At 39.5% G+C, this 22471-nt stretch overlaps 3 protein-coding genes across 21 annotated transcripts in view; 2 read left to right on the forward strand and 1 right to left on the reverse strand.

Annotated features, from left to right (window-relative positions):
- Positions 1 to 6083, forward strand: LOC123985633 (V-set and transmembrane domain-containing protein 5). 12 transcript variants are annotated; one of them, XR_006828722.1, is made up of 7 exons: positions 1066 to 1167; positions 1783 to 1871; positions 2011 to 2343; positions 3417 to 3743; positions 4123 to 4266; positions 4774 to 4893; positions 5109 to 6083. XR_006828722.1 is itself a non-coding variant. In XM_046073337.1 (6 exons), the coding sequence occupies exons 3-6, from the start codon at positions 2268 to 2270 to the stop codon at positions 4803 to 4805; spliced, it is 579 nt and encodes a 192-aa protein (XP_045929293.1). In that variant the 5' UTR covers positions 1 to 155; positions 1783 to 1871; positions 2011 to 2267; the 3' UTR covers positions 4806 to 5067. The 12 variants fall into 12 exon arrangements, 11 of the variants coding, with proteins under 11 accessions (XP_045929293.1, XP_045929296.1, XP_045929299.1 ...); XM_046073337.1 differs by lacking the exons at positions 1066 to 1167; positions 5109 to 6083 and adding an exon at positions 1 to 155 and having other exon boundaries at positions 4774 to 5067; XM_046073340.1 differs by lacking the exons at positions 1066 to 1167; positions 5109 to 6083 and adding an exon at positions 1 to 155 and having other exon boundaries at positions 1783 to 1845; positions 4774 to 5067.
- On the reverse strand, positions 5479 to 14018 carry med17 (mediator complex subunit 17). Its single transcript, XM_046073333.1, has 13 exons — positions 13708 to 14018; positions 12891 to 13135; positions 12088 to 12251; positions 11756 to 11975; positions 11263 to 11399; positions 10182 to 10263; positions 9822 to 9974; positions 9188 to 9318; positions 8256 to 8440; positions 7678 to 7815; positions 7148 to 7265; positions 6778 to 6937; positions 5479 to 5956 (listed from the first exon to the last, which is right to left on the reverse strand). Exons 2-13 carry the CDS (start codon positions 13123 to 13125, stop codon positions 5748 to 5750), a joined length of 1932 nt encoding a protein of 643 aa, XP_045929289.1. The 5' UTR covers positions 13126 to 13135; positions 13708 to 14018; the 3' UTR covers positions 5479 to 5747.
- cep295 (centrosomal protein 295) overlaps positions 13958 to 22471 on the forward strand; it is a 19624-nt gene continuing 11110 nt past the window's right edge. Inside the window, exons 1-14 of one of the 8 annotated variants that reach the window (XM_046073325.1) lie at positions 13958 to 14103; positions 14317 to 14450; positions 15216 to 15416; positions 15587 to 15711; positions 15806 to 15899; positions 16607 to 16720; positions 16811 to 16951; positions 17386 to 17569; positions 17792 to 17950; positions 18174 to 18389; positions 18721 to 18818; positions 20425 to 20637; positions 20905 to 20981; positions 21224 to 22022. In XM_046073325.1, the coding sequence (XP_045929281.1) occupies positions 14352 to 14450; positions 15216 to 15416; positions 15587 to 15711; positions 15806 to 15899; positions 16607 to 16720; positions 16811 to 16951; positions 17386 to 17569; positions 17792 to 17950; positions 18174 to 18389; positions 18721 to 18818; positions 20425 to 20637; positions 20905 to 20981; positions 21224 to 22022 (2520 nt within the window). In that variant the 5' untranslated portion in view covers positions 13958 to 14103; positions 14317 to 14351. Of the gene's footprint in view, positions 14451 to 15215; positions 15417 to 15586; positions 15712 to 15805; positions 15900 to 16606; positions 16721 to 16810; positions 16952 to 17385; positions 17570 to 17791; positions 17951 to 18173; positions 18390 to 18720; positions 18819 to 20424; positions 20638 to 20904; positions 20982 to 21223; positions 22227 to 22471 lie in introns of all 8 variants that reach the window. The other 7 variants (XM_046073330.1, XM_046073332.1, XM_046073328.1 and 4 more) reach the window with 7 other exon arrangements.

Genomic DNA, 22471 nt, shown 5'->3' on the forward strand with positions numbered 1-22471 from the left:
TTAACTTAATGACGCGTAACGAGTTTGTGTACGTTGAGGGAAAGATTGTTTTACGATTGGTAAATACTCACTTCACAACAAACAGAGCTCCTCTACCAGTCTCTAGTGGAGAGGAGAGTTAACTGCACACTTAACGGCCTTTCGTCTCACACAAGGTGAGAAAAACTCCATAATGTAATCAATAAATAGTTATAATTTACCTGTACTCATCCAGAACAGAAGATATAACTATTCAAGGCAAATAATAACGGACTGTTTAACATTTAACCTTGCAATGTCTAATAAAAAAACCACAGGCGTTATCAGGTAAACAGCTTTGCAAAGCAAACGTTCAGTAATGACTGCAATAACCTCAACATAAACATCAACACTGTCAATTAGTCAAAACTTAATGCAGTAAGTTCACGTTCTTGGTCAAATATCTTATCAGCAAAACCGATAACAAGGTATCAAAGTACGGGCCTGTTATTTGAATGTGCTAAATAACTTCGTGACAAACTAAGTTATGACAAACATGCACTTGAGTCCATCACAAACTCAGTTGTGAAATACAGCTAAGTAACGTAACGTTACTTATCATCATGTGGACACGAAGGTGAAGTTAATTAACATGAAGTTAACCTTAACCCGCCGTTAGCGCGGCTGGAAAAGGACTAAACAATATATAGAGCGACCGTCCACTGCCACCCTGACGAGAAGTATTGACACAACTCAGTTTTCATTCTACAAAAAAATATATAAGCAAGAAACAAAATAAATTAATGTGGACATGCTAGCTACCAATTAGCTTAAACTTGGCTAAGGTCACGTTAGCTTAACGTTTATAAAAACACGGTTGCAGCGGTCAAAAACCAAATTAAACCCGTCAACAAGTTGGCTTCTCAATTCTCCTTATGCTAATCGTTAATGTTATTATTGTATCTACAAAAAACACGTTAAGTTAGTCAATAAAAATGAACTTACTAAACATCGTCTTCGACTCTGCTGCTCCGGTAATTACTCCTGTGTCGCACTTCCAAAACGATGTAAGCTAGTTTACGTACTAACATGCGCAGAATTACGTAACGTCAACTGTTTACGCAGTCGTTTAGCTAGCTACACAGACGATTGTTAAATTAAATCCACGAACAAAACATAAAAGACAGTTTCGCCTGTGAAAACATTTAGGTAGGCTGCAGTTTATCCTTCTATGGCCAAAATCTATTGTTGGCGCATTAATTCTGAACTTTTAAAGAAAATCCAAGCTCATTTAATTATCCTAAAATAAACTAAAAACAGCAAAAGATATATAATAGCTACCGTTAGCATTTTCCAATAGATATTTTTGAATTCTTAAAGTCAACTTAAATCTTTAGTTTTTCTGATTCTTTTTATATTCAAGTTCAATATTTGGCATAGTAAGTTTTTTTTGTTATACAAAATGCTTAATCGTCAAGTATTGCACTGTAATTTATATAAATAAAGCAAAGAGTATAAATACAAGGGTTTATTTCTGATTCTGTTTGGTAGGCTAAAGTATCACATTTTTGAACTTGGGGATTGTTCATCCTTTCTAACGGCTTCGTTCAATGACAAACTCATTTACAATCAACCAAAGTCACCAAATTAATATTTCCTTCAATGAAAAGGCTTATTATTCCCCATTCCAATATGGCCATAGCAGCATATAGTATGCCTTCTAAATTGAAATATCAGTTCATTGTTACTGTGTTTACTGTGGGTTTGTGTATCTTGGTGCATTCCTGTGAATTCAAACTTCCTGTTTGACATGTTTTGTCACAGAATGAATACTGGATGATTCAACCTATCCTGGTTTCATTTTGTGATAGTGTGTCTGCTATACAGGTCAGTGTTTGTTGGACGCGGGAGGGGTAAGTAAACTGAGAAGGATATATGTCTGTTTGCGCTACAGTTTTTCTTCCCCTAAGTGTGTGTTTGTGTGTGTGTGTGAGATCACAGAACGCTGAGTACATGTTGGCTTATTAATCTCTGGCTCAACCTGTCTGATAGGTGTCGGCTGGCTGGCACTAACTTGCGCAGCTATGAAGAGAAATCCAGCACAGTCCTGAGAGAGGAGGGAAACTCCAGCATTTCTTCACTTCACAGAACAAAAATAAGGAGGAGAAAGGACAGTGGAAAAGGAAAACCCTGGGAACGAGGAAAGGCTGTTTTGGAGGGAGAAAGACAGAGAAAAGAATGCTTCAGAATGTGAAATAACCTGGAGGACATTATTCTACTACAGTTCGACTAATGGGTCTGGGATTCTAATGTGGCATTTCAGGCTCTGGGATGTACAAGATGTTGCTGTGTTTCTCAGCATCGCACTTTATATGTGTCACCTAGGTAAGAATTCCAACATATTTGACCATGCATATATGGCAATCCTATATTAGTTCAGGACAAAGTCCACATGATGACGATCCAACCCTTTCAATAGGAACGTAAATAGAGAACCTGGGAAGAATGAAAACTAAAGATAGAACTTCTCTCAGGTTGCATACCATTGCTAAGTAGATCAACACAACACTAGTATGTACAAATGGCTGTGTACATGTAAACATCAGAATGTCCTGTTCTGCACCCAAGGTCTCAGTACCTTAGGGATCTGATTCTTTACAAACGCAAGTCAAGTTGCACAGAATAATTACACCATGTCCAGTGTCTTTGGAAATAAAATTGGCTAAACTAACACAGCTCCTAAGAGCATGTGTTAAATAGATTGGTTCACACAGATCTATGGTAAAATTTATCTATTTATCTATAGGATATCTGACTTTCTCCACGCTGTGTTGTTTCTTAGTCAGCATTGGCATTCTCCGGTGTAATTTTTTACCTTTGACTCATTAAGCAAACACACCACCAGCAGAACCAGATCCCACAATGAAACTCCTGAGAAACTATTTGATGAGGGGTGGCCAAAACAGTCACAAGGCCAGTACTACTGTTTCTATTCAAATTAGTACTTCTCAGCTTGTTTAACAAGTTTCCTTTCTACAGCACAGGATAGCACATTATATTCTTTACATAGAAGTGAATGCATGAGTCACAGTGTTTAGTCAGAGACATAATTAACTGTCATGAAGGGAAAAACCTGTGAGGTCAAATATTTTATTTTTATGGAGCTGGACTGGTGTTATACATTGCAGCGTTTATGCTGTAATTACTGTCCTATCTGGATAAAGGTTGATCATTAACTAAGTGTGAAAGGTGTTTATCACGTAGTGTACAATATTTTGTGCAATCTGATGTCAAAGCTAAATCTATCTTTACCTTTACATATATATAAGTTTTTGCACCATATCTTATATTATATGTGTTATTATTATTATACAGATGTATGTATTTGTTTTCTTCTCCAGTATCCATTTCATAGTGAATCTATAATCTATATCTCTTAATTCTTTTCACTTTGGAAGCTGGAGCCATCTCCATCCATTCTCCCCAGAAGAGCCTCACCAGGTCAGTGCAGGAGGATGTGTTTTTCTCGGTGGATATTACCTGCGATGGGATCCCCACCATACAATGGACCTTTATGTCAGGAGCGGTGAGCCGCACCATAGGGACATGGCAGCCGGGGTTGTACACTAACATAACGGTGGATTACAGTAGCAGAGTGCAGCACTTCAACAATGGCTCTATGGGCCTGTCAGACCTGCGCCTGGCAGATGCTGGATACTACCAGGTCACTGTCACAGAAACAGCAGGAAGCAGCAAGGATGCTGGCTTTGTCCTGAAAGTGAACGGTGAGTGCGTCTGGCATTCTGTGTGTCATTTCTACTATGTGCCTTTCAGATCTGAAAGCAGGGATTTTGAGTTTATCAAAGTTATTCATCAGTAAACAACACAAATATTTTTCTGTCTATCTTTGAAAAACATAAACTGATATGGGATTGTTGCGTTAAAAAAATTAAAGTGTAAGATACACTGGATGATTTTTATTATTATTTCTTATTATTTACTGACACGTGGTAATTGCCTTCTTGCTACTGTGTTACCTCATCTCTGCATACAAGCTGCATTCCTAACATATTTATTTTGTGTTTGTATCGCTGGTAAATAATAGCCTGTGCCTAAGGCTTTTTTGCACTAAGTAAATAAGTCTCCTGTGTCCTTGTCCTCCAGAGGTGCTGTATGAGGACCTTCAGTACCTGTCTGTCTCTGCCTTGGCACTGGCCTGTTTGACTGGCCTTCTCATGCTGGTAATGTGGCTACTGGACAAGGTCTACAGGAAGATCGTGGCATGGAAACGCAGGAAAGAGATGCCAGGTAAAGCAACATGAAAAATAAGTTTATTAAGTACATGCACATGTTGTATGAAACACCATCATGATGACCTTTACATTAAGGATTAAACTCTCACAAGATCACTCACACAAGCTACTGTAATAACTCAGTGGGAGTTATTACAGTAGCTAGGTGAACAGGGTCAATAAAAAGATTGTCTACATAAGATTAGCTATTCAGGATCATGGACAAAATACATTTTAAACAAGGATATTAAATGAAGGATGTTAATCATCTCTTTATACGAACAAGAGGTTTTTTTGACGTGAACCTCATTGTTTACTCAGCTGATTCCTTACTGCTGCATCATTGTGTGAATTGTATGAATACTGTTTGGTGGGTGTGAATGTGGGTTGAAGTTATGTATTGCTTCTATGAATGGGTGTGTTAAGAGTACAAAGGTCTGCAAAGTTTTATTATAGCTTTGTTACAGCAGTATGTTGTGTGAACGTTTCTGTATTGACTAAGTTCAATTCAACCTTTATGCAGAAAATGATGCAACAGAGCTGCAGCCTCTTTGATGGACGTCTAACTGTGCATCATACCAGGGATGAAAACACACCAGAGACTGTTCATCAAACTCTGCAACAAGGACTAGTTTTTTTAAATGTAGGTATTTTGTATATAAAATAAGTGAGTAATTGTTTTAGTTCAACGAGTTATATGTTTACAATTTGTATTGAATACACATGCATTTACAGCTCACTGCTGATGACACTGGATTGAATGTAAATATATTACATGCCATAGAAAAATACATACTATATTTATTGTCTAAGCAAAGTCATTGTCCTTTTCTTTTACTCTGCTTGCCTTCTACACAGCAATCATCAGAACTTGAATCAAGCTTTGGAAAAACTTTTAGAATTATGCAGCAGGTAGTCCGTCTCAGACTTTAGATGAAGTGATAATAGATGGAGAAACAAATTACTACTTTTCAGGTCTTGAGATTAACGTTTTCAAAAAGCAACAACTCAAAAAAACAAAGGACTGTTGATTTTAAAAAAGTGATTCCATAGGATTGTGATATTTTAAACCTGTTGGATGGTAGAACTAAAACCTCACTCATCATGGATCTTGCTTAAACCTGATGAATCAGACTAAAAGAAAAACGCTGTTGCTGTGATGAGGATAACACAAGGCTACAAAAATGCATTCCTAATAAGAAAACATTGAAGTGTTTACCAGACGTCCTTAGAAAACATCATTCAATTCATAGCTTTATTCTTATGATGACATGACAAATCAGCACAAATACATAATGACAGGCTGTTTTTTTTATTTTGTATCAAACTGTTTTGAGGTATACATACACTCCAAACCTATCAAAGACAGAGCAGTCAACAGACACTACTGGAGGTTGAAAGGAGTTTATGGCCGTGTTCAGAAAGTCTATGAGTTGGGAAAAAGTGTACACGAAGTAAAAGTCACATTTTGTACAAATGATGACGCCGAGGCTGTATCTAAGGACAGGGAGTCAGTGCAGCCATGAGGAGCTCCATCTTGTAGACAAAGTTTCGTCCCTCCATCTTGCTCCAGTGGACCTCTTTGCATGGCCCTCTGAGGTGACACCACTTGGCGTCCTGGATGACATCGCTCTTTGGCAGATCTTTGATCTGGCTGCGGGAGAACTGGACCAAAACTTTGCACCCGCTTTCTGGGCCGTTACGCACTGAATAGACGAACAGATACAGACACTGTATTAGTGACTAAAATATGTTAATAATATTCTTGGTAATTTCAGGTTATGAGGATATTCAGTATTACTTTGTTTTTAACTGCCTTGAAATACTCTGTAATGTTAGTTAACATAAATATAATGTTGACATGATACATTCCAGGAGGTTGCGGTGATGTGTTTTGATTTGCTTTCTTACTGATTCCTCAGCTTGTATTAACCTGTCTTCTTTCATCTTGAGCGATTTCCTACTTCTCTCAAATTTTCCACAACCACCAGAGACTAGGGTGTGGCCTAGTTAGATTCAGCTCTACACATGTAATTAGTGAGAGCAATTCAAGAGCTGATACCCTTATTCAGGAAAAAAAGTGTAGTCCATTAACACAAAATGCAACAGGTCTGATCTTTAATGCATCACATTCTGGTCAATTAGGGTTAATTTTGGTAGCAAAAATGTTATTATTTTTCAGGCACATTGATGAGTCTAGAGGGAAGTCCTTGTTTGTTGTTTGTCAACATTGTTTAGCTTTCGAGCTAGTTAGCTGCACTGGATCTGGCAATTCATTTAGTGGACTAAGAAAACTGCACCATAATGGCAATAATAAAACTTCACAAGTAGCTGATTTTTAACATGTTTCAAAACTGATATGTTGTGTAATTTTCTTAAAAATCTACACAAGAACTTCCTGCCTGGATCTTTACAATATGTATGATCATGCTTTTTTCATGAATATACATTGGCACCACTGAAAGACTGAAAAAACAAACAGAGAAGGTCTTAGTGAGCATTTTCTCCTCATAAACACCCGTCTCACCTGAGATGGCATACTCTCCATTGGGAGAGGCAACAGTGACAGCAGAGGCATTTCCAATGCTCTCCACTGGGCCCAGGCCTACATGGTTACTGAAGCTTAAGACATGCCAGCCCATCACTTTGGCCAGCTGCTGAACAGCATGCACCTGATGCTGCGACATCTAACAACAAGATGGAAAAAAGGAGGCAGTGATACATGCGACTTTAAAAAGTGACACAAAACGTAAAAAAAAAAAACTGTTGTAACTAGAAAACAACTATTTGTATCACACTGTTTTGAGCTCAATACGCAACAGAACTACAATCCTACATACAGCTTTCAGCAAACTGTGTGGTTAATAGTTAACTATAAGGGAAGGCAACTGTGAAACCTGTGAGAGGAGGAAGTCCTGCAACTCCTGTTCCTGGTGCGACAGTGTGACGACACGTCCATCTCTGTGCACCACTCTGATTTGCTCAACACCGATGTTCAGCTGCAGCTGAATGGACCTAAACACACAAAACAGATTGAGCCTTTTTCTGAGAGGGATCATACGCCTCAGTCAAGTGGAATGAGACCAAACATGTGCCTGTAATAAAATACAGAATGAGGGAATAAAAACAATGCCTCTTATTAAAAACAGACTGGTCCCTGTACGTTATAGTCATGCAAGGCTCGGTCACTGCCATTTCTAATTTTAGAATGGGATTAAAGCGAAATTGAAAATAAACCTGTTAATCATGCTAAACAGGCCTCCGAATAAATTTCATAGCTTTCAATTTACATAATTTGAAAAGTTATTAAACAGTCTGCAGATACCCACAGCTGCTCATAAATATATTAGCAGGTTCTCCTCTGTATCTTGCATGTCTCTCTCTGCTCTGGTTCTTCCTTTATCCTTCCCTCTTCTCCTCCACTTACTTGCAGATTTGCTCGTAGCCCTGAGAGGTGATGAGCACCTTAACACTGGACTCATACACATCGTTGATATTGGACCAGTGAGCCTGGATCTGGGGGTCTTCTATTCGGCTGGCCAGGCTGTCGATGGTCCGCGCCGTCCTGGTGATCACAAACGTAAACATCAATATAATATAACATAAATATCAATTACTTTAACAAAAGGATTACAATTTTAGCTTCTAAATGAATTTTCTTGAGATCAAAGAGAACAAAGTAAGGCACCTTTTGGCCAAATCTGGCATTGCAAATAGTGAAGAGCACGTAAGAGAGTGTCATATCATGTGGCCTAAGCAATATTTGCTTACTGCAACTGATAAATATTACTAATTTTCAAGACGTCTTAACTATTTGCAAAACATGACATGATAAACCTAGCACTTCTGCTTGGATTACGTACAGTACATTTACATAGTATTTCCTGTGGTAATACATAGTTGAATAGATGAATGAGTATTGGCTGCGACAAAATGTCACCGCCAATTGTTTTTGTGATCAGATCAGTCCTCACATAAAATCATAGATGGCACAACCAAAGTTACCTGCTACGTAGGAAGATGTGTTTGGCCTGTTTGATGATCTTCTCCAGAAGCCCCTCATTCTGCTGCAAGTTGGAGATTTCAGCTTTGTCGTAGGCCTGCGGCCCTGCTAGTCGCTGGCGTTTATGGCCAAAAGGGGCAGTAGCAGGATGTGGCATCACCACAGAGCTCAGCTGTTGCTTGTGGAACTGTAACAGAGACAAGGTTGTTAAATTAAATGATAACTGATTAAATTAAACCATTATGAATAAAGGAAAGACTTGTACTGATGGTGGTTTTCTAGATGTTTGGGGAGCTATTTATCTTTGTTCAAATGTGTTGCAGGGCGTCTCCCGTCTGCTTTGGTGTATGTTTTTCTATGTTGCAAGCACATTTCCCATGGCTGACAAAAAAGACTGAACTGAACTAAAGTAAAACTGTAATTTTGCTGTTTAAATATTTTCAGATCTTAGTTTGGCATCTATTTATATTTCCAGTCTTATCCCTGTAATGGGAATTGTATCCTGTGAACAAAAGTCAAACTGGTTGTAAAAAGGTTTCCAGCTAAGCCCAGTAAATTTACTATCCAGCATTTCTAGACAGTACGGTCCATCCGATACAGTATTTAAAAAAAACAAATCCAATAATCATATTTTGGCTAATAATTTTCTTTACACAAACCATATCATAAATAAAAATTGTGATGGTTCCTGTAAACTCGTTTCTTTTTAATAATTCTGAACTAGGAATGAAGTGGGCAGAGCATTTTATGGTTGATAGACTTGAATGAGATCATTTACAGAATAGTGCACGGTTTCAAAGCATTTCTATACTTCAGTTTCTTATCATTTATCAGCTGACATAAGTGCCGATACAGATATATCTGCAATAAGCTTATCTCTCTACTAGACAGTAGCTTCAGATGAGATGCAGAGTGTCTTCACACAGTGTTTCACCTCTCTCATCATTTGATGCAGATTGTGTTCCAGTACGTAAAGATGGTCGTCTGGTTTGGGTTTCTCTGGGGACACCCGATGGTTCTTTTTATCTCCCGTTGAGTGGCACAGTGAGATGGAGAGCTGCAGACCTATAAAGTAGGATTACAGGAACAAACAAGGCGCAAGTCCGTTTGTCAAAGCAGACTCCAGAGCCACAGAGATGATAAAAAAGGCAGGAATGTTTGATTTACAATGTTTGATCACTTAGTGTTCCCTTTTCCCCCCAAAGTTATTCAAATGCTAATATTAGGAATAATATTTGTCCCAGGGTAGAAATTGAACTTTAGATAAACTACTACTGTAAACAACCTCTTTCTATAAATAGTTTTATCTTTTTCCTTAGTGTTTTGGAATAATCTTTCATACAAACATGTCACTTTTACACTTTTAGAGTATGATACTAATAAAGAACTATTAGGACATAGTATGGGCAGTGGTCTTACTTAACTTACAGTATAGGGACATAAAACACATAGATTGTGTACTTTAAAGTCAAATATGCAACAACCATAGATCCTCTCATGATTGTGTCTAACAAGACTGTATTTGTGCTGAAGTTTTCTCACGCCGATGTTGTCATGAGCGTTCTAACCTGGGAATGGCTGTGAGATGATCTGATTCTTCACAACAATGTGAGGGATCTGGGATTTAATCTGAACAGCTTCCCTGGACAGCTGGGCAAAGATCTCCTTACAGAGCAAAACGTTCTGAGCCGCCTCTAGCTTCACATGCCACGCCTGGGTTCCTGGGTGGAAAGAAAGGTAAAAAAGAGATGGCGTCAGGAAGATCAGAGAGAGAACAGGCGAGGAGAATGGGAAGAGAGAAAAAAATATATATAAAAATTTGGGTTGTGGAAGAAAAGAAAGTAAGGGAATTTCAGTGATGACATACATTTACTAATTATACAGGCAGAGATTCAGACAGTTACATGTCTTTGTGTATTGAACCATACCAGCTTTGGTTTTTGGCGGTCTCCGGAACAGGTTGACGGTTCCCAGATCACCGATGTCTGGAGCTTGTTTCTGGATGGACACCTGAAGACAAAAACAGCACTCGACTAATTGAACTACATGTTTATGAAATTTTACATAGTGTATGGGTGATGTGGGTGATATGGAAACTGTAAAAAAAAAAAAAAAAAATAATAATAATTAAATGAAAAGAATTATAGCTGCACCAAATAGATTCTATGTAACTAACTCAAATATTTACCGCTGCTATAAGATGATACTTCACTCAAGATCTTTTTTTTTTTCCCTCTGTCATGCAATTCACACAAAAATGCAGGGGGGTGGGGGGGTGGCAACTAAATGAACTCCAATTTCTAATTAGCGTGTGATGGACAATTCACCTATATAAAATCAAAATCACCAGACGTATTTTAATAGAACATGTCATTGTGGAGAGACATTTTGATCCATGTTTCAGTGTTTCCCACAGGATTTTAAGAGAGTATGGTGGTTAATTCTTAATATTCTTCTCTTTAATGTTTTTCCAGCAACCTAAACTAAATAATAGAAAATAAGTAGAGAAAAGTAATTTCTCTAACATTTTATTGTTGTTTTTCTTACTTTTAATGGACACATGTAATATGTTTTATACTTTCTCTGAATATAATCCGTTTAATCTTATTTCTATACTGTATAAACACCTTACTTTTACAACCGGACGTGTTCACATGTATCCTTGCGCTAAATTCATCAAGTCCGACCCAATTTGATAAATTATGTTGCATGTGGTTCTCATATCGCGTAGCATGAAGACTTCACAGCCTCTCTTCAGGTAGGACTCTCATACTGCAACACTTGTCTTTAAAGAGAGAAAATTCCAGGATAAAGTCGCTAACCTGCCTGTCAGTGCGAGCCTACAGTAGCGCCAACAAAACACAACGTTAGAGGTCTGAAATGTTATTATGAGACGTGTAAAAATATTTTTGGTTCATTTTGAAACTATGGCGGAGCACATTAGACTGTGGCGAGCCGCCATGGTCTCGTTAATTAACAGGAAACACTGATGTTTTGTTTCCCTCTCACCTTGATATAAGCAGATCCCTCCAAATCACTGGGTATCTGGACATCAAGGGGGCAGTAGTCCTCTGGGATCTTTTTGTCCAGATCAATGTCTGTGTTCTTGATCACCTCAAATGTGCCATGGTGAGGAAAAAGGGAACCTGCAGGGATACATAATGAATACATGTTAGCTTGGGGTTATCCTGTCTGGCAGTAGAGGTGTCCTCATGTTAGATGGCTACATTTATATAGCGCTTTTCTCTAAAGGTTTTTGCTGCTCATGCACACACACAATGGCAGCAAGCTATCACGCAGGGTACTGGCCAACCATTGGGAGGAATTTGGGTTTCAGTGTCTTTCCCAAGAACAAGAGAAGGTGGGAATCAAACCACCAACCCTGTGATGATGATTCGACGTGAACGACCTGCTTTACCTCCCCAGACACAGCTGCCCATTACTTTGTTTTGTAAGAACCCTTTTCCAGATTTGACTAAACATCCATTAGATGCCTTATCACCTGCGCTCCTGTAGCTGAGGTCTCCTAGGATCTTGTCGCCCACTTTGCGTAGTTTCCACTGTGAGCGGAGACGCAGCAGCTCAGAGTTGAAGTCCCTCTGCCTCCTGTTCTCCATGTTCTCGGTTACTGACTTATTGAGTTTCTCTGCTCCCTTCAAGAGGAGATGTGCTGCTGTGGCCAATGATTTCTTTTTACTGATCAGCTGGAACACCTGGGGGGTCTGCACAAGGTGAAGGTGAATGGAGAGTGGATGGATGTGTGTTAGAGAGAAGGTGCACAGATCTCTTTGAGAAACATGAATATTTTATCAGTGATATTATTAAGCAGTTTACCTTGCCAGCTGTTGGATCCTGAGACACAGGGTCTAAGGCCATGTACTTCTTCTCTTTCACCACGCTGAGCACATCATAGAGTACACACATCTCTGTCAGGGCACTGCGCAGGTTGTTACGCACCGAGTCCCAGGGCCAAAGAGATGGCTGAAATTTTACTGTGCCTGTGTAAGGAAACCATCAATCAGATCTTATTCTAACAGAGAAAACCAAATCAATTTGACTTTGTTATATTATATAAGAGTATATTTTATTTTGAATCCATCCATGTCATCCATATGCGCTAATTCGGTGCAGGGTCATGTCTACTGGAGCATTCTGTATTAATAACAGGAAGGTGTTACAGATAGGGACGTGAGTAATGACTGTTAAGGAAAGTCTCTTTACCTTAATATGTTTGTATTATGTTTTTTTTAAATATCGGGTTCCTACTTTATCTTGATGTGAAAGTCTTAACTTTTTATTTTTATTAATTAGATTACCAACTGCCTGGATAAGGGGCCATTTAACTTAAAACATCAGGGCATAAACAGTTTATTGGGGAAAAGTTGTGGATTTTTTATTAACTTTCATTAGTAAAAGACAGGACAAAAGACAAGCTTGTAGTATAAAAACATAATAGTCCAGCAATGCATTACATTTGAGGACCTTGACAAAGAGAGCTATAATAACAGATTAAAATTTAACTTAGCAACCTGAGATCTCTAGTGTTATCAGTGATGGATCAATCATAGCTGGTGCCACTCAGATTAACAGAATCTAGCTCTGACTCTAAATTCTCCTTGCTTTCTGTTGAGAGGTACCTTCTTCTTCCTCCGGCTCCTGCTTGCCCCACTCACGGCCCCTGGGTTCACCTTCGCCTCCATCCTCCTCTGAGTCAGATCCCTGGCTGAAGTCAATCCTTTGTGCCAACTTTGCCAAGTTCTGGGACATGGACAGAGGGGGGACATATGTCTCTGTCCCATCCAGGGCCACTTCCTGCACCTGCTTCTCACAGGAAGACTCAATGCTGACCCTCACCGCTGGACCACCAGACATGATGACAAAGCTGATATGAGGAAGACAAGCAGAGAAATCACAGTAGAGGACAAAGCAATTCAACAAAGTGAATCTCGACAACCTGTGCTTAATAATTTGAAATGTTTTTAAACCAGTTTGAATAAAAGGAGACCAAATACAAATTCACAAACGTTTGAACTGAAAATGAAATGTATAGGGTTGATTGTTCTTATGTAGTTTGTATGATGCTTTGGCAATATTGTTATACATTCATGCCAATAAAGCTAATTTGAATCGAATTGAATCAACAGTAACATTTTTCACCACCTCCAAATCAATACTATTATAATTTAAGCCATTTAGGACTGTTGGGGACCTGTTGGTTTATTTGTTAAATGAGCTGACTTGTCTTTAAATCTTGAGATTTTTAACAGTAAAGTAACAGCACAAACAATAATTACTTATAATGGCTTCACTGTAGCAGCATTGGGTTGTATTTTGCTACGTTTAGCTTGCAAGGCTAGCTAGCGTTAGCCCCTTGCTAATCTCACAGGATAAATAAATGGCCGTGGAGCGCGAAAGCTATGTCCAAATATCAGCTTTTAATTGTGTAAATCTTACCTCTGATATTCACTAGAATCACAAGTACAAACGGTTATTCACTGGAGTTGTGGTATATTTTCCTGTAGCGCCCTGAATACTTAACTCTTCGCTCCCTTTAACGTTACACAGATACAAGCGGGCTCTACTGCCCCCTAGCGCGGTGCTAACGGAATCGGAGGCTGCTTGTAGTTTTAGGAGCTTCACGGCACTTTCTTTCAAATCGTTTTAATTTGCAGATGAAGTCGTCGTTTTTTAGTTTTATGTACTCAAGTTTAAAATTATTTAAGACGCACATAACATGAGCAGGAACTTGTTAAGTCTCTGGTCGGAAACATTTGTAAGGGGACTGGCGGCGGGCAGTTTAAACCACCGGATGTGACGTTCAGGACAAAAACGTTCACTCGTTTGTTTCAGGTTGGCATGGGTTTCAGGTGATAAACAAAACATCTGGGCTGGATTTCACCTCATTTGGTCTTTCTGTAATGAATTCGCATTACCTTTACTTTTTACTTTCTAAAATGTAATTTTAAGTCGTGATGGCTGTGAATGCCTGCGACACAGTGAAGCTAGCCAACGTTAGTTAGCACGGCTAACGGTGGAGCTAACGTTTCCTGCTGTTTTCTTTAGTTTTGGGGAAATGTCCAAAAGCACATTTGAAGAAAATGAAGAGAAAAGTGGCCAGATTAAGACTGAGCCCTAACGAAGAGGCTCGGATAATACGAGAGGAACATGAAAGGAGGAGAAAACTGCGAATACAGCAGGTAACTAACGTTAATGTCTGGTGATAATAACAACAACAGGCTTTCTGCTCCACTTTTTTAATGATAAACCGACAGACGTACAGAATTAACACAATGGATGTTTCATTAAAAAAAATATTATCAGTTAGGCCAGGCTTAATGCTACTGTTGCACTGTGATCATGAGTATGTTTTGACATGGGTTGTTGTACCTTAAGCATACCTCAAATCTTTTTAATCTAAAGTGTATACACAGTATTCAAGTCACCATATGTGCTTTTGATGCGCTGCAATTGACATAAAGCCAAAAATCAGGCTGCCGCTTTATGGGAAGTAGCTGTTTTACAATTAATCTCTTTAAATGGCACAAATTAAAGAAACAGAAATCTGTTAAAAATAAAAAAATATTTTTAACGGTGGTAAAGTGTAATATTTTACTCTCCATATCATGTATTCTGTGGCTGTGAACATCACAGTTTTTTTTTTTGTTTGTTTTTTTTTTACTATGAACGTATGGGATCTGTGCTTGATGTCTCTGGTCTCTGTTTCAAAGTCATGATGAACAGTTCTGAAACCAGCCTAGAGTGAATCTTATCAGCTCTGATTTGCTTTTATAAAGGAGCTTGGTTCTGGTTGAGTTTGTTGTTGTAATTTATGACACACTTTAAACAGCACATCTTGCTTTTTTTGAGCCACCTTTATGAAAAATACCCCTCTGGATAGTTTTCAAAATCAGATATTTTTTTAAGACTGAGTATGCATGTATATATTTTGTATTGAAAACCAGGTGCGGGAGCAGCAGAGGTACATCGCGCTGCAGATCCGCCGAGAGGTTGAGCATAGACGGCAGCGTGAGCTGGAGCAGCTGGAGGAAGAGCTGAGGGAGGACTGGGAGCGACAGCAGAGGGAGAAACTCAACACACTGCAGATGTTATACCAGGAGAGCCTCCAGCTTCTCGGTCAGGGACACAGGAGTGCAAAAGAAAACGTAAGATAACATCTAAATCTCACTGAAACAGATAATCAAAGGCCAAACCAAGGAAAACGTCTTAAACCAAAATGTCAAGAAAACCATCACTTTATAATAGTTTGACTTGAAGATGTATACATGGTACAAATCATTAGATCTGGTGTTGTCATTTTGATTTTATGCAAAAGGAACCTGACTTGGCAGCCATAGCTCAGAGAGAGGAGGAAAATCACACCAAAGCAGAGGAGCGTTATCGAGAAGCCCTGAAGGAGCTCAAATCACAGAAGCTTAAAGACCATGAGAGGCACAGCCGGTGAGCAGCATCACAAACATTTGCATTTATAATCAATTATATTCAAATTACCAAATTAACAGAACATTGAGTCAATTCCTTTGCTTTTCTGTAGATCCATCAATGCCAGGAAGAAGGCATTACAGGTAGAAAAGGAAAGATCAGCAAAAGTAGCCAGCCTCCCACCGCCTCCTCCAAACCCCATTCAGGTGATTTTTCCAGATCTGTAATAATAATTACTCACTGTTTTCCTGTTCTAAGTTGGCCTAATAGACCACCTGGATTTGGTAGGTGACATTTTAGTTTATGATAAGAATCAGTCAAATTAACAATTGTTAACAAAACAAGATGACACATCTAAAGATGTTTGTCTGTAGCCTGATAATCAGACTGAATTGCTCTTTGGTATCTCTTCATTATTTATTAATCTATTTGAATTGCTATAAAAATTGGAAATGTGGCTGTTGATTCAGAAGTCTGGACCAGCTTAGTCTATTTGTGGATTCATATGCCTATTCACAAATCATGTTTGTTTTGGCTTAGGCTCAACCTTATTGTTTATCTTCCCATCTACAAATAAGTGTTGCTACCATGTTAGAAAATATGTGAGAGAAAGGAAAAACAAGAGGAAGAAGCGGAAAAAAGCCCAAGAGAGACAGGATGTGCATATAAGCTAAACATTACATGATCTGTATTTCATTGTGCTTACTTAAATAAAATAATACAAATTAAACTCCCAGCCACATTTAGATAGTCTGCTGCTGAACGCTGAAATGTTATTGTGTGTTTGTGATTTATCGCAAATATCAAACGTGTTTGATCTGAAGTGATTCTCTCCTAAGGCTGTGGTGTTAGAACACAAGTCGTACAGATCTGGGCGAAGTCAAGGTAACATCGTCTTTTCTTGCTCAAGCAGAACATCGATTTCAAGAAGCCACATGTGGTAAAGAAATCTGATGTGAGCGCTTTCGCTGCTACGCATTACCACATGCCTGAGAGCACAGTGGACCGAGAAGGAGACACAGAGCAGGTGAGCCCTCCAATTATTTTATGCACTTAAGCTCATGGTTTGTTAGTCCCCCTCCTTTCTGAGTTGTCTAATCTGTATATGTGTCTGCAGCCAAATGCCCATGAGGGAGCTGAGATGGAGGCGAGGAGACTGCAGGACTTACAGAGGGAGGAAAAGAGGAGGCGAGAGGAGCAACTTGAGAAGGCTCGTCTCAGAGGGAAGCAGGCTCTGAGAAGGGAACATCTTGTGCAGGTACAACTTACTTGGTACCTCATGAGCCAATTGTTCACGTGTATTTGACAGATAATATGATGCTACTTGGTATCACTATTGCAAACACTTTTGACCAACAGCAGGACAGCAGTATTTACAAAAGTAAGAAGACTACCTTTTTTATGTAATAAAACGATTGTAGTGATGATTTGTATTGCTGGACGTAAATGGATGTTTTGTCTGTATACTTGACACATTTGTCACATAAAAACAGAACCACGGTGATCCAAGATCCTAGTGCAGTTCTTCATAGGAAAATAATAAAATACATTTTCACTAAACATGTTTCATAGACTTGTATCAGAATGCCAAGGTGTCATGTAACTTGTGAAAAGAGAAAAGGAATGATCAGGATTAATAATATATCAAATGCAGCTTTTTGTGCCTGATGTGTTTTTGATGCTCTCCTTTAGGACCGTGAGCGCTTGCTTGTTGAACTGGAGCACCTGCAGCAGACAGACCTGCTGAGGAGGAGACAGCAGGTGTCACAGATGCCTGCTCAGATCTTCCAGCCTCTCTATAAGAGACAGGAGACGAGGGAGGACTTCCAGAGGGAGATGGAGTTTGCCTTTGAGGACATGTATACTGGAGAGAGGAGTAAGGACAGTTCAGCAGTGTAGTAATTTGCTGTGAATGTATTTTGTAACAAGGATGTGTCACCGGTTTTCAGTAATTGTGGCTTAGCTTAAAACCATCCAAATATAGAGCCAGAAGGTGGCAGTCTGTCAATGCGTTGAGCTTTTTTTTGTATTTTTGTATTGTAAAATAGCATCTAGTTTTAATGGAGCCTCATTAAACACCTACTGTGTCTGATCCCAGGGGTCAAAGGTGACCTTGTGGTCCAGCTCGTGCCTGAGCCTCTGCCAGCTCTGTCGACAAGCAGCCAGGACCAAGAGCTGGACGTCACACTGGATGAAACTGCCACATCGGGAACAGAAAACACACAACATGACACTGAGCAGGAAACATCTGCTCAAGGTGGAGAGAAGCACCAGATACACAGAAAAACTGACCTCATTAGTTTTAAGGGTTGTTACATTTGTTAAAAATGTTTACTGTGATATTATTTACATTTATGTAAATTCTTCAGTCAAGTACAAGTATCTTATCGTTACAGCCCTGCAAACTATCTGTCTTGCGTGATAATCTGAACACAATTCATTCAAACTGCATTCAGCATTTTTATTTTTCTAACTTGCAGTGGAGCCCTCCAAACCTGCTCCTAGACGAGCGTTAAAGAAACTCCTGGATCGTATCAGGAGCCAGAGGAACCAGTTGACTGACCACGGAGGTCATGGGCCTGCAGCCGATTCACCGACCGCCATCACCGATCAGGTCCCAGAGCGAGACACAACCATCGACACAGGCTCTCTGACCAGCGAGGAGAAAGACAAATCGTCTGTCCACTCACCACCAGGTAAAACTGCAATGTATCAACTGTAATGAAATAAATCTAGGAGGCCATGCACAATCTGACAATTTCCCCCCTAGATACTCTCTTTTATCTGAGCTTTGGCATGTTCTAAATTTATATAAAATAATGATAATTATTGATATATAAAGATGTTATAAATATATTTTTTAGATTTTTATCTATTTTAAAAACAAAACTGTATGGTCAAAGTGATGCAGTCCCACTGCTACTAAGCTGGGGGCTTTTTTTGGCTCTTTTCCAGTTTTGTTTTCCAGATATGCATCACAATTTAGTTTTTGTAAGATAATAATCATTTTGTATTTAATTCCACCAGCATCGGAGGCAACAGATCAGTCAGCTGCAGCAGATATTCTACTTCCCGATGCACTTGCCAGCAGAAGTCATCAATTTGAAGAAGAACGAAAGAAAAGGGTACATCCTGATTCCCATTTGTTTGCTACAGAGCAGGAATAATTTTAAATGTAAAGGTCAGGAGCAATGTCTGCTGCCGTTCACAGGTAACCAGATTTAAATATGTGTACTAGAGCCCTACTGATGAATTGACATGCCAATATTTTCAGCCAATATGAGATAATTGCAGATAAATAGGTATCAGCTTATAAATGACAATAAAAAATGGAAACATTGTTGTATAGTTTGTCCACCAGAGGGCATTCTTGCAACTTCCCTGTTGGCAACACAGCAATCAGCTGTGCTTTGGTTCAAAGAACTATTTATAACAATAAAGTTTATGTTTAAACTGCATTATATCATGTTATTTTGGTGAAGTCTCATAGCTTCATGAAATATATAATATAATAATAAAAGAACAATATCACCCGATAGATTAGATTTCAAAATCCTGTCTTAAAAAAATCCTATATTAGTTGGGCTCTTGTGTCCTGTATATCCGGTGACAGTTGTTAGATCATATTGTAAGAACATATTGTGGAGACACTGGAAACATGCAGTATGCTGTAGGGATGAACAATTAATTAAAATTTTCTCAAACGCAATATGGCCTACTGCAATTTTCAAATTTCAGGACCTGCAAAAATTTTTAAAGGCTAGATGTGTGTCAAAATACAATTTTAAATTAAATATTGTCATGCTGTAGAGATGTCCTGCCTACTCATCACATTATACAAACATAAGAAAACATCTTTGTTTGGTACCGGTCCTTGCAAAAAATTAATGTTCCCACCAATATCATATCGCAATTTCAATATCAGCCATTGCAGTTTTTCTGTAATTCTTTCAAAATCGTTCAGCCCTATTGTGCAGTTATGCATAGGAACAAACATAACAATTAATTGTATTAATTTTTTGCAAATGCATTACATTAACTGACAAATAGTTAAACTATAAGAAGCAAAATGTTGATACTTGAGTGCTGAGTTTTATGTCACACCAAGGTACCGGTAGTTAGCTAAACCTGTTCACAAAAGCCCTAAACCGAATTTTACAAAATCCCCTTAATCAGTATTCATTGTAGAGTTAAATAGTTTTTTGTGATTGGTCAAAATGTATTGATCCAGGTGTTTGTCATTACTTAATTAGTCCAGCCTCTATCTAAAGCAGGAGTGTGTTGGGCTGGGTAGTCAAATTTTCAGAAGAGACTTCTGAGCTTGATTCCCTGTTCTGGGGGGATGACATTTAAAGTAAAGCTGAGCATAATGGAGGCTGAATGGAGATGAACACAGGAGCCACACTCAGGGCTGCAGTGAGGGGAAATCCTCTGAGGACTGCATTTCACAGGAGGAAGAAGTGCAGACTGAGAAGTACCTGCTTGCCTTGGTCCAGGGATTAGACAGATTGTATTATGTGGGCTCTTATTTTTCAAACTGCAAAGTCTCAACTTGCATTATCTTTAAAACAAATGATCCCTCAAAGGTTATTTTTTTTTCCTCTACCTCACATTCAATATATACGGTCAATATTGACGCTTAGCTGAAAACTGGCTTTATGATCAACCTTATAGGTAAGGTGTGTTTGAAGTTTGGCAACAGACACTGTTTTCAAACCTATTTATGTCCAGGAAGAGGAGCTTGAGAGGGAGAAGCAGCAGCAGGTGGTGTTGCTCCAGGAACTGGAAGTGCAGAAGGCCAAATTAGAGCAGATGCTGATTGAGGCCCAGCAGGAGAGAGAACATCTGAAGGCTGCAGTGACCCAGGAAGTACCTATTAACCAAACGGAGGTACCTGTCCATGACCAGGAAGTCACCGCTGTTCCCCCTGGTCTAGCCACTGAGGTAGGCCCCTCTCATATTGTCTTAAATGGCAACTCACAATTATTTGATGTATTATTCTGAGTTAATGGTCTGTGCCTGCTTGATAACAGATGTTTAAGGCTGCTTGCAATTTTATGCAGCCCAAATTATAGTATATGCCATTCTCAATAGTCCGGTTAAACTCTAATGTTTGCAGGTATCTTTTAAGATATCCTATTTAGTGTATTCAACATATTACAGTTGCTTCAGTCTTGATTAATTCTTACCTCCTCCTCCTGCACTCTACAGCTGTTGCCTCCTGCAGGTGAAGACGACCATACCAGAAGGATTAAAGAATACCAACAGCGGCTGCTGGAACAAAACAGGTGTGTTTCTAAAGCCTGAAGACAAACTTGACTACCACCTGTGATTATCCAGTCACTTTCACCACTTTAACATGCAGTTATTCTGAGCAGATGACACAACAATTCAACCATCATATATAATGTTACTTTTAGGTTTTAGGATAGAGGGTGTCGAATGCTGGAAAGGATACTTTTACTTGAGGATCATTTGTGATATTTGGCTGTATGAATAAAATTGACTTGACCTTTTTATTTTATTTTAGAATTCACCAGAGGTCAGTAGAAGTTGCTCGCCAACGCCTGGAAGAATACCAGCGAGCTCTACAAATTCGTTACAACATCACCGCCACATCGTTGCTGCCCACTGTCGTGCCTCCAAGCCTCATTCACCCGTCTCTGCAAAGTGCTCAGTCTGCGCATCTTCCAACTCCTCTGCAACTCCATACAAGTCGTGCAGTGCCGGCATACATCCATGCCAAACCAAAAACCTCTGTGGAAGTTCCCACAAGAGAGTCTGACATGTTGTCCTCACTTCCCAGTCTTGCTGGCTCCAGTTTGATTGTTGGCTCCAATTTGCCGACGGATGAAGTACAATCTATTTCGAACAGTTCCAGGGAGCAGAGACCAGCTGCCACCACCTGGTTGACTGACAAAATAATGGAGAGAGTAACAGAGCACCTTCCAGAGAGAGCAAGACTCACTTCGGTCAATACACAGCGACTGCCTTACAAACACTTTACAACACATCACTCAACCAGCATCCCTCTCCAGCCAACCTCCGATTCTATCCAAGCCGTTAGCCCGAGCATCACACATGATGCACCTCTGGTTCCACAACATGCACCTGTTAAGCCTGGGACCTTGCTGCACGGCTCCCTGCAAACTGGATCCTTAAGCTCCAGAGAGGGCGAAATGGAAGTCCAGAGACGAGAGCTGCAGGAAGTCCAGAGACGAGAGCTGCAGGAAGTCCAGAGACGAGAGCTGCAGGAAGTCCAGAGACGAGAGCTGCAGGAAGTCCAGAGACGAGAGCTGCAGGAAGTCCAGAGACGAGAGCTGCAGGAAGTCCAGAGACGAGTGCAGGAGCAGAGGGAGGCACTGCACTTGAGGCAGCAGGCAGAGGAGAGGCAGAGACGAGAGCTGCAGGAGCAGAGGGAGGCACTGAAGCTGAGGCAGCAGGCAGAGGAGAGGCAAAGACAGGAGGTGGAGATGGAGCAGATGAGACAGCAAAAAGAGACGCTGCAGGCTCTGATTCATACTGATGCGCAAGTAAGTGAGGGGACTGCCTTGGTGTTTGTTACAGTAGACAAATCGTAGTTTGTTTGTAAATCTAAGATAAAACAGCAGAAAAAAGTAATGGGTGCACAGATTTTATTTTCTGAATACTGAGCAATGATGTGAAATTACTAAACCTGAACTGTATTTAATCTAAATACACTATGAGGGTTTCTACACTTGAACTGAGCTCAGGGAGTCTGACTCTCCTTTAATGAGTGTGTGTGTGTGTGTGTGTG

Source organism: Micropterus dolomieu, linkage group LG17 (assembly GCF_021292245.1).
Source record: "Micropterus dolomieu isolate WLL.071019.BEF.003 ecotype Adirondacks linkage group LG17, ASM2129224v1, whole genome shotgun sequence".
NCBI classification, from domain to species: domain Eukaryota; kingdom Metazoa; phylum Chordata; class Actinopteri; order Centrarchiformes; family Centrarchidae; genus Micropterus; species Micropterus dolomieu.

What these genes read in the sequence shown, in the direction of transcription:
- LOC123985633 (XM_046073337.1), top strand. Translation starts at nt 2,268, where the DNA reads ATGTGGCATTTCAGGCTCTGGGATGTACAAGATGTTGCTGTGTTTCTC. An exon ending in CTTTGTCCTGAAAGTGAACG is followed by an intron (nt 3,744 to 4,122) that starts GTGAGTGCGTCT and finishes CTTGTCCTCCAG; the next exon opens with AGGTGCTGTATGAGGACCTT. An exon ending in ACGCAGGAAAGAGATGCCAG is followed by an intron (nt 4,267 to 4,773) that starts GTAAAGCAACAT and finishes ACCTTTATGCAG; the next exon opens with AAAATGATGCAACAGAGCTG.
- med17 (XM_046073333.1), bottom strand. Translation starts at nt 13,125, where the DNA reads ATGTCTGGTGGTCCAGCGGTGAGGGTCAGCATTGAGTCTTCCTGTGAG. An exon ending in ACCGCCAAAAACCAAAGCTG is followed by an intron (nt 9,975 to 10,181) that starts GTATGGTTCAAT and finishes CTTTCCACCCAG; the next exon opens with GAACCCAGGCGTGGCATGTG. An exon ending in GGCTACGAGCAAATCTGCAA is followed by an intron (nt 7,266 to 7,677) that starts GTAAGTGGAGGA and finishes TTGTGTGTTTAG; the next exon opens with GTCCATTCAGCTGCAGCTGA.